Source organism: Lonchura striata, chromosome 2 (assembly GCF_050655825.1).
Source record: "Lonchura striata isolate lonStrDom1 chromosome 2, ASM5065582v1, whole genome shotgun sequence".
Taxonomy (NCBI): domain Eukaryota; kingdom Metazoa; phylum Chordata; class Aves; order Passeriformes; family Estrildidae; genus Lonchura; species Lonchura striata.
In genome coordinates this window covers 1,676,304-1,690,017 of record NC_140704.1, presented here as the reverse complement: position 1 = coordinate 1,690,017, position 13,714 = coordinate 1,676,304, and the positions used below count along the sequence as shown (strand labels likewise).

Sequence of the window (13,714 nt, the reverse complement as noted above, 5' to 3'; positions counted from 1 at the left end):
GAGGGTTAGTAGGGATAACAGCAGTTTTCCATTACCAATCCTCCTTCCAGCCAAACATTCCAGATTAGGAATTCTGGGAGAAAAATCCCGTGAAAAACTGGGAAAAAAAACCCAATGATGAATCCAACAACAACTCAACCTTTCTGGAATTTTTCCCTGGGGATGGAAAAATCCCGCTTACTTCTGCACATCCAGGAATTCCAGGAGCTGGATATCTGGGAAGAGGCTGAGCTCCACGATTCCCTGGCAGTAGAGCTCGTCCTCCCGCTGGTGCTGGAGCATGTAGAGCATGGAGAGCTCGGGATAGAATCCGGGCAGGATCAGCGGCAGCACCAGGCTGGAGCCCTTCCCGAGGCTGGAAAAGAGGGAAAAAAATCCATGTGGATATTCCCAAAGCCACGGAAGAGAGATTTCCCAAGGGGTTCTCCTTGTTTTCCGCTCTTCCGAGCTTGGCGCGGTTGGGTTGTGGTGGCCACAAGTTGATCTAAGAGGTTCCGCTGCGCCACGAGATCTCCAGGGAATTCACTGGGAAAAGCCTGGAGCTCCAGGAGATCTCCAGGAAATTCACTGGGAAAAACCTGGAGCAGCAGGAGATCTCCAGGAAATTCACTGGGAAAAACTTGGAGCTCCAGGAGATCCAGGAAATTCACTGGGAAAAACCTGGAGCAGCAGGAGATCTGCAGGAAATTCACTGGGAAAAGCCTGGAGCTCCAGGAGATCCAGGAAATTCACTGGGAAAAACCTGGAGCTCCAGGAGATCTCCAGGAAATTCACTGGGAAAAGCCTGGAGCTCCAGGAGATCTGCAGGAAATTCACTGGGAAAAGCCTGGAGCTCCAGGAGATCTCCAGGAAATTCACTGGGAGAAACCTGGAGCTCCAGGAGATCTCCAGGAAATTCACTGGGAGAAACCTGGAGCTCCAGGAGATCTCCAGGAAATTCACTGGGAAAAACCTGGAGCTCCAGATTTCCAGAGTCACCAGGAAGAACCTGGAGCTCCAGGAGATCTTTGGAGTCCCTGGGAAATACCTGGAGCTCCAGGAGATCTCCAGCAAATTCACTGGGAAAAGCCTGGATCTTCAGATCTCCAGGAAATTCACCGGGAGAAACCTGGAGCTCCAGGAAATCCTTGGAGTCCCTGGGAAAACCTGGAGCAGCAGGAGATCTCCAGGAAATTCACTGGGAAAAACCTGGAGCTCCAGATTTCCAGAGTCACCAGGAAGAACCTGGAACTCCAGGAAATCTTTGGATTCCCTGGGAAAACCTGGAGCTCCAGGAGATCTCCAGGAAATCCACTGGGAGAAACCTGGAGCTCCAGGAAATCTTTGGAGTCCCTGGGAAAACCTGGAGCAGCAGGAGATCTCCAGCAAATTCACTGGGAAAAACCTGGAGCTCCAGGAGATCTCCAGGGAATTCACTGGGAAAAGCCTGGAGCTCCAGGAGATCTCCAGGAAATTCACTGGGAAGAACCTGGAACTCCAGGACATCTTTGGAGTCCCTAGGAAAACCTGGATCTCCAGGAAATCCTTGGAGTCCCTGGGAAAAGCCGGGCGCTGAGCCTGGCTCAAGCGGACAAACATGAGCTCGGCCCTTCCTGGATTTCGGGACCCCTCGTAGATCCCAGCGGGATCTGAACGCGGAAGCTCCGGAGGTGCCACCCACCTGGGATCCGCATCCTCCGGGGCCACGCGGCCCTTCCGCTCCAGGGCCAGCCGGAGCAAACCCCTGGAGAGCAGAAACAAGGATTAGTTCCTTCCCGGTTTTTTTAAGGAAAATCCCAAAAATCCCAGTGTGAGATCAGTGAACATCCCTGGAATTCCGGCAGAGCTGCTGCAGTGTTTGAGGGGTTTCTGCTCGAGCAGCAGAAGCACCAGGAATGGCTGAGAATTCCAGAATTTCCATGGATTCTAAAGAGCAGAGTGCTCACAATTCCTGATCCCACTCTGGAAAAGCAGCTGGGCTTTGTCTTGATTTCCAAGAGAATCCCGGAATGGTTTGGGATGGATCTTAGGAAGGAATTCCTGGCTGGGAGGGTGGGGAGGGGCTGGGATGGAATTCCCAGGAAATTTGTGGCTGTCCCTGGATCCCTGGAAATGTCCAAGGAGTGGCTGGACAGGGCTTGGAGCCACCTGGGATAGTAGGAAGGGATTGGAGCTGGATGAGATTCCCAACCCAAAGCATTCCATGATCCCATTTTTCCTGCAGTCACGGATTTCCAGCCACAGGGATCTGTGCCCTGATTGACACTGTCACCTCAAGGAGGCAACTCTCCCAGGAATTCCCAAAGAACTCCCAAGAATTCTGAAGAATTCCCAAGAATTCTCAAGAACTCCCCAAAACTCTCGAGAACTCCCAAGAATTCTCAAGAACTCCCAAGAATTCTGAAGAACTCCTAAAAACTCCCAAAGAACTTCCAAGAACTCCCAAAGAACTCCCAAATAAATCCCAAGAAGTCCCAAGAAGTCCCAAGAATTCTTAAGAACTCCCAAGAATTCCCAAGAACTCCCAAAAATTCTGAAGAATTCCCAAGAACTCCCAAAAATTCTGAAGAACTTCCAAGAACTCCCAAAGAATTCTGAAGAATTCCCAAGAACTCCCAAGAATTCCCAAGAACTCCCAAAAATTCTGAAGAACTTCCAAGAACTCCCAAAGAATTCTGAAGAATTCCCAAGAATTCCCAAAAATTCTGAAGAACTTCCAAGAACTCCCAAAGAATTCTGAAGAATTCCCAAGAACTCCCAAAGAATTCTGAAGAACTTCCAAGAACTCCCAGAAATTCTGAAGAATTCCCAAGAACTCCCAAAAATTCTGAAGAACTTCCACGAACTCCCAAAGAATTCTGAAGAATTCCCAAGAATTCCCAAAAATTCTGAAGAACTTCCAAGAACTCCCAAGAATTCCCAAGAACTCCCAAAAATTCTGAAGAACTTCCAAGAACTCCCAAAGAATTCTGAAGAATTGCCAAGAACTCCCAAAAATTCTGAAGAATTCCCAAGAACTCCCAATTATTCCCAAGAACTCCCAAAAATTCTGAAGAATTCCCAAGAACTCCCAAGAATTCCCAAGAACTCCCAAGAACTCCCAAAGAATTCTGAAGAATTCCCAAGAACTCCCAAAAATTCTGAAGAACTTCTAAGAACTCCCAAAGAATTCTGAAGAATTCCCAAGAATTCCCAAAAATTCTGAAGAATTCCCAAGAACTCCCAAGAATTCCCAAGAATTCCCAAAAATTCTGAAGAACTTCCAAGAACTCCCAAAGAATTCTGAAGAATTGCCAAGAACTCCCAAAAATTCTGAAGAACTCCCAAGAACTCCCAAAGAATTCTGAAGAACTTCCAAGAACTCCCAGAGAACTCCCAAAAATTCCCAAGAACTCCCTAAAATTCTGAAGAATTCCCAAGAACTCCCAAAGAATTCTAAAGAATTCCCAAGAATTCCCAAAACTCCTGAAGAACTCCCAAGAGCTCCCAAGAAAACAGGAACACAAGTAAGGCCCGGTTCCTAATCCCACGATCCCAAAGATCCATTCCGTGCTCCCATCCCGTGGGAAACCTCCAGGCTGGACTCACTGGTAGAATTCCCAGATTTTCCTGGAGTAGAACTTGACCTCCTCCTGCGCCATGGGCAGCAGGTGCCGGTTGGCTCCGATCCCGGAATACGTTGCCTGGAACGCCGCGCTCAGAGCCCCGAGCAGCTTTCCCAAGGGATGCAGGGAACATCCCAACGCCTGGAAAACCCAATTCCATGGATCAGGGAAAGCCCCAGGAGGCACCTGGATTTCTCCCGGAATTCCCAGCTGGAATTTGGGATCTCTTGGATGCCCGTAAATGTTCTCTGCTCCCTTTGCCGGTTGGGATTTGCTGGGATATTCCAGAGGGAACAAAAGGTGCTCCAGGGAAAAGTGGCGGAGGGAAAATAACCTCGCCATTTATTCCATAAATTCTTCATTCTTCATTTTTCTATTCTATAAACTCTATGTTTTTAAAGTAAATTCTCTATTTATTATGTAGTAAATATAATAAAAATATATTATTGTATTAAATTGTTATTTATTATATAACAAATATAATAAAATATATATTTAATAATAACATTTATTATTAAATTCTTTCGTCTTAAATTCTCTATTTATTATTAAAATCTCTATTCTTAAATTCTCTATTACATAAATTCTTTGTTTGCTAATAAATTCTCTATTATATAAATTTTCTATTATTAAAATATTTATTATTAAATTCTCCCTCATTATCTATTAATTCTCTACTATTAAGTCAGCTATTATAGCAAATTCTCTATAATTAAATTCCCAATTCATTATTTAAATCTCCATCATTAATTATCTATTTATTATTAAACTATTTATTATTAGATGCTTTATTATTAAATTATCTATTTAATATTAAAGCCTCTATTATTAAATTATTTATTATTCAATTTACTGATTATATAAATTCTCTATTTATTAGAAGTTCTCTATTTGTTATTAAATTCTCCATTAATAAATTTCCTCTTTATAAATTCCTTAATTATTAATAAATTCTTCATTATTAAATCCCCTTTTTATTTATAAATTCTTTACGCATTAGTAGATGTCTTATTTATAATACAAATTCTTTATTATTAAATTCTCTAGTTATTAATAAATTCTTATAATAACTATGAAATTATGTCTTCTATATTCAAATTATTTAATCATCCATTATTTATCATCAAATCCTGGATTTTGATAATTTTATATTTTTTAATGATTTTTAATAGTTGTAATGAATAATTTCAATCCTCACCTTCTCCAAATAACTCTGGAGCGACTCCGGCTCCTGGTGCTGGACGAGCTCTTCCAGGATCTCCTCAATCTTCCAAGAAACTTCCTCAGCGCCTCTGGAAAAACGGGAATTGGGGAGGGAAAACCACCCATGGAGAAATCCCAACTGGCAAATTCCAAAGGGCCATTAAAATAATTCCAAAAAGTGAATTTTTCACGGATGTGGATTAAGCTCAACAGCGAAAATTCCAACTGAGGTCGGAAATTCCTGCTCCTTTTCCCTGAGTGGGAACAACTGGAAAATTCTTGGAATTACGCAACACTCCTGGGTGGGAATGAGGGTCTGGCATTCCCAACAGGAATTCCTGGGATTCCCTCATTGGCAGGACAGGAATTCCCAGGATTTCCTTAGTAAAAGTTCCTGGTTTTTTTGGCAGAGCAGATATTCCTGGGATTTCCTCTTTGGCTGAAAAGGAATTCCCAGGATTCCCTCATTGGCAGGACAGGAATTCCCAGGATTCCCTCAGGGATTCCCAGGATTTCCTCAGTAAAAGTTCCTGTTCCTTTGACAGAACAGGAATTCCCAGGAATTCTTCAGTAGAAGTTCCTGTTCCTTTGGCAGAACAGGAATTCCTGGGATTCCCTCATTGGCAGGACAGGAATTCCCAGGATTTCCTCAGGGATTCCCAGGATTCCCTCATTGGCAGAAGAGGAATTCCCAGGATTTCCTCAGGAATTCCCAGGATTTCCTCAGGGATTCCCAGGATTCCCTCACTGGCAGAAGAGGAATTCCCAGGATTTCCTCAGGGATTCCCAGGATTCCCTCATTGGCAGAAGAGGAATTCCCAGGATTTCCTCAGGGATTCCCAGGATTTCCTCAGGGATTCCCAGGATTCCCTCATTGGCAGAAGAGGAATTCCCAGGATTTCCTCAGGAATTCCCAGGATTTCCTCAGGGATTCCCAGGATTCCCTCATTGGCAGAAGAGGAATTCCCAGGATTTCCTCAGGAATTCCCAGGATTTCCTCAGGGATTCCCAGGATTCCCTCATTGGCAGAAGAGGAATTCCCAGGATTTCCTCAGGGATTCCCAGGATTTCCTCAGGGATTCCCAGGATTCCCTCACTGGCAGAAGAGGAATTCCCAGGATTTCCTCAGGAATTCCCAGGATTTCCTCAGGGATTCCCAGGATTCCCTCATTGGCAGAAGAGGAATTCCCAGGATTTCCTCAGGAATTCCCAGGATTTCCTCAGGGATTCCCAGGATTTCCTCATTGGCAGAAGAGGAATTCCCAGGATTTCCTCAGGGATTCCCAGGATTTCCTCAGGGATTCCCAGGATTTCCTCAGGAATTCCCAGGATTTCCTCAGGGATTCCCAGGATTCCCTCACTGGCAGAAGAGGAATTCCCAGGATTTCCTCAGGAATTCCCAGGATTTCCTCAGGGATTCCCAGGATTCCCTCACTGGCAGAAGAGGAATTCCCAGGATTTCCTCAGGGATTCCCAGGATTTCCTCAGGGATTCCCAGGATTTCCTCAGGGATTCCCAGGATTCCCTCAGTACCTCTGGCAGAACAGATATTCCTGGGATTTCCTCAGCTCCTTGCTGGTTTGGATGTGGAATCCCGTGAAAGATTCCTCCATTTCCTCCTTGCAGCCGGAATGGAGGAATTCCAGGAATTGCTCGAAGATTCCCGTCCATCTCTTCTCCACTGGGAATTCCTTGAGGCCCAGCTGGCTGGAAAACAACACGGGATTGGGATTTTCCATGGTCTTCCCAAATCCTTGTGGATTTCCCCCTCAAATATGGGAATGTTCTCTGGGATCTGATGGAAACACAGGGCTGGGAGAGCTGGGAATATTTTCCTGGAGAAGGGAAAATTCCAGGAGCTCCAGGAGAGCTGGAGAGGGGCTTGGGATAAGGGATGGAGGGACAGGACACAGGGAATGGCTTCCCATTGGAAAAATGGGGATTTCGATGGGATTTTGGGAAGGAATTCCTGGCTGGGGTGGAATTCCCAAAGAAGCTGTGGCTGCCCATGGATCCCTGGGAGTGTCCAAGGTCAGCTTGGATCCACCTGGGATAGTGGGAAGATCCATGGAATGGGATCATCATTCAGCTCCATTCCCACCAAAACCATTCCCAGATAATCCCATAATTCCAGGAATTCCAGAATTCCTCAGTGGGAATTCCATAAAAAACCCTCAAGGGTCTTGTCCTGACCAGAAAAATCCTTTGGGGGAAAAAAATTCCAGATGCAAGGGACTGAAATAATCTGGAATTTTTGAATTCCTGCTCCATGCGCTGCTGGATATTCCTAAATATTCCTAATTAGGATTCTTTATCTCCTTTGGAATTCCTGCAGAAAAGCTGGAAAAGAGTTGAGCAACCACTCCCAGGAGCTGTTCCTGCCGGGATAGCTCAGGGAAAAGGAATTTCTGTCCCACGGATTCTCTGAGGGACTGGGAATGTTTTGGAGGGGAAAAAAGATGGAATTGAAGCGGGCCATTCCCTGCTTCCCACATGGAATTAATCCCAGCATTTCAGGAAAAGCTCCATTCCCTGCTTCCCTATGGAACTGGCTCCATGGCAATTCCAAGACTGCAGTTCAATATCCATCCCTGCTTCCCACATGGAATTCATTCCATGAAAATCCCAGGATGGCACTAAAACTTCCATTCCCTCATTCCCACATGGAATTAATCCCAGGATTTCAGTCCAACACCCATCCCTGATCCCTAGGGAATTGCAGAACAACATCCATTCCCTCATTCCCACATGGAATCAATCCCAGGATTTCAGTCCAACATCCATTCCCTCATTCCCACATGGAATCAATCCCAGGATTTCAGTCCAACATCCATTCCCTCATTCCCACATGGAATCAATCCCAGGATTTCAGTCCAACATCCATTCCCTCATTCCCACATGGAATTAATCCCAGGATTTCAGCCCAACATCCATCCCTGCCTCCCACCGCCCTGGGCTCCACCCCTCCCTGTCCCATTCCCACAGATCCACACTGGGATCAATTCCCGGGAATGCCCACGGGGCTGGATCCGGAGCACTCCTGAGGATTCCATTACCCAGGATCCCATCCCGAGGATCCTGTTCCCAAGGATCCCATCCCCAGGTCCCATCCCGATGATCCCACTACCCAGGATCCTGTCCCTAGGATCCCATCCCAAAGACCCCGTCCCTAGGATCCTGTTCCCAACAATCCCATCCCGAGGATCCCATCCCAACAATCCCATTCCGAGGATCCCATCCTGCGGATCTCATCTCCAAGGATCCCATCCCCGAGGACCCTGTCCCCAGGATCCCATTCCCAATGACCCCGTTCCCAAGGATCCCATCCCAACGATCCCATCCCCGGGATCCCATTCCCAACGATCCCATCCCCAGGATCCCATTCCCAACGATCCCATCCCCAGGATCCCATTCCCAACGATCCCATCCCCAGGATCCCATCCCATGAACCCCATTTCCAAGGATCCCTTTCCCGAGCATCCCATCCCAACAATTCCATCCCAAGGATCACATCCCAAGGATCCCATCACCAAGGACCCTGTCCGAGGATCCCATCCTCAGGACCCTGTCCCCAGGATCTCATTCCCAAGGATCCCATCCCCAGGATCCCATCCTTAGGATCCTATCCCTGAGGATCCTGTTCCCAAGGACCCCATCCCCAGGATCCCATCTCGAGGGTCCCATGCTTAAGGACCCCATCCTGAGGATCCCATTCCCGAGGATCCCATTCCCAACAATCCCATCCCCAGGATCCCATCCCAATGATTCCATCTTGATGATCCCATCCCCGAGGACCCCATTCCAAGGATCCCATTCCCAATGATCCCATTCCAAGGATCCCATCCCCAATGATCCCACTCCCAATGATCCCATCATCAAGGATCCTGTCACCAAGGACCTTATCCTGAGGGTCTCATCCCATGGATCCCATCGCTAGGATTCCATCCCGAGGACCCTGTTCAAGGACCCCGTTCCCAGGATCCTGTCCCCAGGACCCCCATCCCAAGGATCCCATTCCCAATGGTCCCGTTCCCCAGGATCCCATTCCCAACAATCCCATTCCCCAGGATCCCATTCCCAACAATCCCATTCCCCAGGATCCCATTCCCAACAGTCCCGTTCCCAAGGATCCCATCCCCAGGATCTTATTCCCAATGATCCTGTTCCCGAGGATCCCATCCCCAGGATTCCATCCCAATGATCCCATTCCCCATGATCCCATTCCCAGGATCGCATTCCCAATGATCCCATTCCCAGGATCCCATTCCCAATGATCCCATTCCCAGCAATCCCATTCCCCAGGACCCCATTCCCAATGATCCCATTTCCAGGACCCCATTTCCAGGACCCCATCCCCAGGACCCCATTCCCAACGATCCCATTCCCAACTATCCCATTCCCCAGGACCCCATTCCCAACAATCCCATTCCCAGGATCCCATTCCCAGGATCCCATTCCCAGGATCCCATTCCCAGGACCCCATTCCCAGGACCCCATTCCCAACAATCCCATTCCCAAGGATCCCGGCCCTCACATGGCGGCCGGCGGCCGGGGCAGCTCGGTGGCCGTGCTGATCCCGCCGTGGGTGCCGCACCCATGGGTGCTGATCCCGCCGTGGGTGCTGATCCCGTGGGTGCTGATCCCGCCGTGGGTGCCGCGCCCATGGGTGCTGATCCCATGGGTGCTGATCCCGTGGGTGCCGCACCCATGGGTGCTGATCCCGTGGGTGCTGATCCCATGGGTGCTGATCCCGTGGGTGCCGCACCCATGGGTGCCGCGCCCGTGGGTGCCGCGCGCGCCGAACGTCCCCTGGAGCACGAAGCCGTTGGGCAGCGAGAGCTTCCCCTGCGGAAAAAGTCGCTCGTTAACTCAATTAAACCTCATTTACATGTAAAATAAATGTAAATCTAACTGTAAAATACATTTGTATATTGTTTATTATCATTTTAAAATTAAAAGTGTAATTTTTTATTATTTATCCTATTATTTCTATTAAATGATATAGTTACATTATTTATACTTTAATTTTTTAATATTTTTTAATTATGTACTAATAAAAAAAATTGCATTCATTTTTTTAAAATTAATTAATTTACATACTTTTTAAAATGACATATTTCAATTTCTCTACTTAATTCTCTATTCAATCCTCAATTATTATTAAATTTTTGGTGTTAAATTTTTTATTTGTTATTAAATTTTCTATTATTAAATTCCCTTTCTATTAAATATTTTTATTATTAAATTCTCTATCATTAAATTCCATTTTTATTATTGAATTCTCTATCATTAAATTCCACTTTTATTATTGAATTCTCTATTTATTATGAAATTCCCTTTTTATTATTAAATTCCAAAGAGTCTTCTCTGCAGAAAAAGCTAGAATTATTAATTAAATTAAAAATTCTAACATTTATTAATTTTTAATTAAAAAAAAATACTTCAATTTCTCTACATCAATTCTCTATTCAATTCTTGATTATTATTAAATGATTTGGTGTTAAATTGCCCATTTCTTATTAAATTTTATATTATTAAAGTCTGTATTTATTATTAAATTCTGGGTAGCTTTCTCTGCAGAAATATCTGGAATTATAAATTAAATTAAAACTGTAATTTTTTTAATTTTTAAAAATTGCTTATTTCCATTTCTCTATATAAATTCTGTACTCAATTCTTGATTGTTATTAAATTTTTGTTGTTAAAGTCTCTATTATTAAATTACTTTTTTAGTATTAAATTCTGGACGGTTTTCCCTGTGGAAAACTCTGGGATTAAGAATTAAATTAAAATGATAAATGTCATTATTTTTAATTGTAAATTAAATTCTTTACTTCAATTTCTCAACATCAGTTCTCTATTCAATTCTCTATTATTAATAATTTTATTTTGTTTAATTTTTTTAAAATTTAATTTATTAATTTCTCTATTTATGATTAAATTCTCTATTTGTTACTGAATTTTCTAATTATTAAACTCTATTATTGCACTTTGTATTAATTATATAAATTTTCTATTATTAAATTATCTTTTTATTATTAAATTATCTATATCATTAAATTGTCTATTCTAAATCTAATAGAATAATTCAATATTAAATTAATTATTAGCCACATTATTACTAAATTCTCTATTTATTATTAAACTCTATGTATTCTATAAATTCTGTATTCTTAAATCCTCTACTATAAAAATTCTCTATTTACTATAAAATTCTTTAATTTTAAATACTTTACTTATTAAATCCTCTATTTATAATTAAATTTACTATTACATTCTTCATTATTAAATTCTTTTTTATTATATAAATTGTCTATTATTAAAGTCTCTATTATTAATTCTTTCATTTTAAATTCTTCACTATTAAATTCTCTATTTATAATTAAATTCTCACTGATTATATCCATTCGCCATTTATAATTAAATTCTCAATTATTATTCATTCAATTCTTTCTTAATTACTAAAATTCCCCAAAATTAAACCCAAATCAATGTCCCAAATCTGCTTTGGAATTCCAGCCAGAAAAGCGGGAAGCACATTCCAGCTGCACCGAATCCCGGATTTCCCCGGATTTGCCCCGGAATCCAAAGAGGAATTTTGGAGGGAAAACATCCCAGCGCCGGAACCAATCCCGCAAAATCCACCCCGCGGATTTCCCGGGAATTCCCGGATTCCCGCCTCCCGGGGATTCCCGGATTCCCAGGAAATCTTGGATTCGCCACCATTTTCTCAGCCCTTGGAGGAGGGCGGGGACGACGAATTCTTGGCAAGCGTTAATTAACGAGCGTTAATTGCGCCAGCTCCCAGAATTCCTGCCCGGCTCCTCCCGGATTTCTGGAAAATTCCTTTTCTCAATGCCCCGGAGCGGGAATTTCCGTCGGAATCCAACCGCAGGAGTCGGGGCGTGGCAGGGCAGGGCCCGGACGGCGAAATCCCGAATTTCCGCGGCCTCGGAATGGTTTTGTTCCCAACATCAAAAAGGATTTCGGGTGCAGCTGCAGCCCCAAAAAAACCCAAAAAAACCTGATAAAAACAGTCAAAAAAAGAAAAAAAAAAAAAAAAAACAAATGCTCAACCAAAAATGTACCATAAAATTCAATAAAAACCCCCAAAAAATAGAAAACACCAAAAAAATCCATCAAAAATGTTTTGTAAAACACAATAAAAAGAACCCAAAAAAAAAAGAAAAACCCTTAGAAACTCCATCAAAAATGTCCTGTAAAACACAATAAAAACCCAACCAAAAAACACCAAAAACTCAACCAAAAATGTCCCATAAAACCCAATAAAGACCCAACAAAAAAATAAAAACCTCAACCAAAAATGTCCCATAAAACACAAAAAACCCCAAAAATTTAACCAAAAATGTCCCATAAAACCCAATAAAAACCCAACAAAAAACCGCCAAAAAACCTCAACCAAAAATGTCCCATAAAACACAAAAAAATCCAAAAATTCAACCAAAAATATCCCATAAAACCCAATAAAGACCCAACAGAAAACCCCAAAAATTCAAGGAAAAATGTCCCATAAAACCCAACCAAAAAAATCCCAAAAATTCCACCAAAAATTTCCCATAAAGTCCAATGTAAAAAACCCCAAAAATTCAGTTTCCCATAACACCCAGTAAAAACCCAATAAAAAACACCAAAAAACTCAACCAAAAATGTTCCATAAAACCCAATAAAAACTCCAAAAAAGAGAAAACAACTCCAAAAACCTCCATCAAAAATATCCTTTCAATAAAAAAACCACAAAAAAGAGAAAAAAAATCCCAAAACATCAACCAAAAACAAAATTGCAACAAAAAAAAAACCCCAAAAATTCCATAAAAAATGTCCTGTAAAACTCAACGAAACAAAAACAAAACCCCATAAAACCCAATAAAAACCTCGAAAAAAACCCCAAAAAACCCCAAAACCTCGACCAAAAATGTCCCATAAAACCTCAAAATAAATCCCAAAAACTCAACCAAAAAACCCCAAACCAACCGAACCTGACGTTAATAAATATTCCCGAAATTCCCAAAATCTCTCAAAAGCTTCAGCTTTTCCTCTGCAGGAAATATTCCCAAAATTTGGAAAATTGGGTTTTTTAGGAAGCCTGGGGGGAGCGGAGCAGGAAGGAATGAACTTGGGAGATGAATCCATGGGAAATTCCAGGAAGAAAATTCCCACCTTTCCAACGAACGTCAGATCTTCCGTGAAGTTCCCTTCGTAGACGGAGCCATCTTCCAGGAGCAGAATTCCCGAACCCTTGGGATGAAAGGAAAAGTCAGGAATTCGTGGAATGAACTTCCCACCTGGTCCGATTCATCCCAGAGAAATTTATGGGATCTACATTCCAAGATTTTTTTTTTTTTTTTAAAGCCAAACATTTCCTCTCAATGTGTGGGAGAAGCTCCGGGGAAAACTCATGGAGCAGGAGGTCAGGAAACTTGGAATAACAAAATCATTCCATGGATTTTCCATGGAAAAGGAACAAAAATCCAGGAAAAGACACCAAGGATCGTCACAGGATCAAACTCGTGGTGACCCCAATCCTGGGATATTTTAGGGAATTCTTTGGGAAATGATTCCAAGAAAACAGCAACTGTGGAATCGTGGAATTCCCTGTGGGAAAGGGATCCAGAAGGATCAAAACCCAACTCCTGGCACAGGAGCCACCCCACGAATCCCTGGAAAATCCCGGAGCTCTGGTAGTGTTGGGAATGTGCCCATTCCAGGGAATAATTCCTATCCATAGGGAATTTCCTTCCCACTGGGATTTCTTGTGTAGTTTAAGCCCAAAGGTTTCTTCATCCCCAAAGCAGCTGGGATCACTTCCAGAGCTGGAATATTTTCCTCTGGAATGGAAATACCCCAAAAAAAACTCAACCAATAATGTCCCATGAAGCCAAATAAAGAACCCAAAAAAGGAGACAAAA

The 13,714-nt window shown here is 43.1% G+C and overlaps 1 protein-coding gene across 5 annotated transcripts in view; it reads right to left on the bottom strand.

Moving 5' to 3' along the window:
* ALS2CL (ALS2 C-terminal like) overlaps positions 1–13,714 on the bottom strand; it is a 39,803-nt gene that overhangs the window by 6,557 nt on the left and 19,532 nt on the right. For all 5 annotated transcript variants that reach the window (XM_085562056.1, XM_085562044.1, XM_085562051.1 and 2 more), the window contains exons 15-21: positions 12,966–13,043; positions 9,322–9,632; positions 6,321–6,494; positions 4,783–4,876; positions 3,568–3,725; positions 1,661–1,723; positions 182–355 (exon numbers count right to left, since the gene is read on the bottom strand). In XM_085562056.1, coding sequence (XP_085418182.1) covers positions 182–355; positions 1,661–1,723; positions 3,568–3,725; positions 4,783–4,876; positions 6,321–6,494; positions 9,322–9,632; positions 12,966–13,043 — 1,052 coding nt within the window. The remainder of the gene's footprint in view (positions 1–181; positions 356–1,660; positions 1,724–3,567; positions 3,726–4,782; positions 4,877–6,320; positions 6,495–9,321; positions 9,633–12,965; positions 13,044–13,714) is intronic.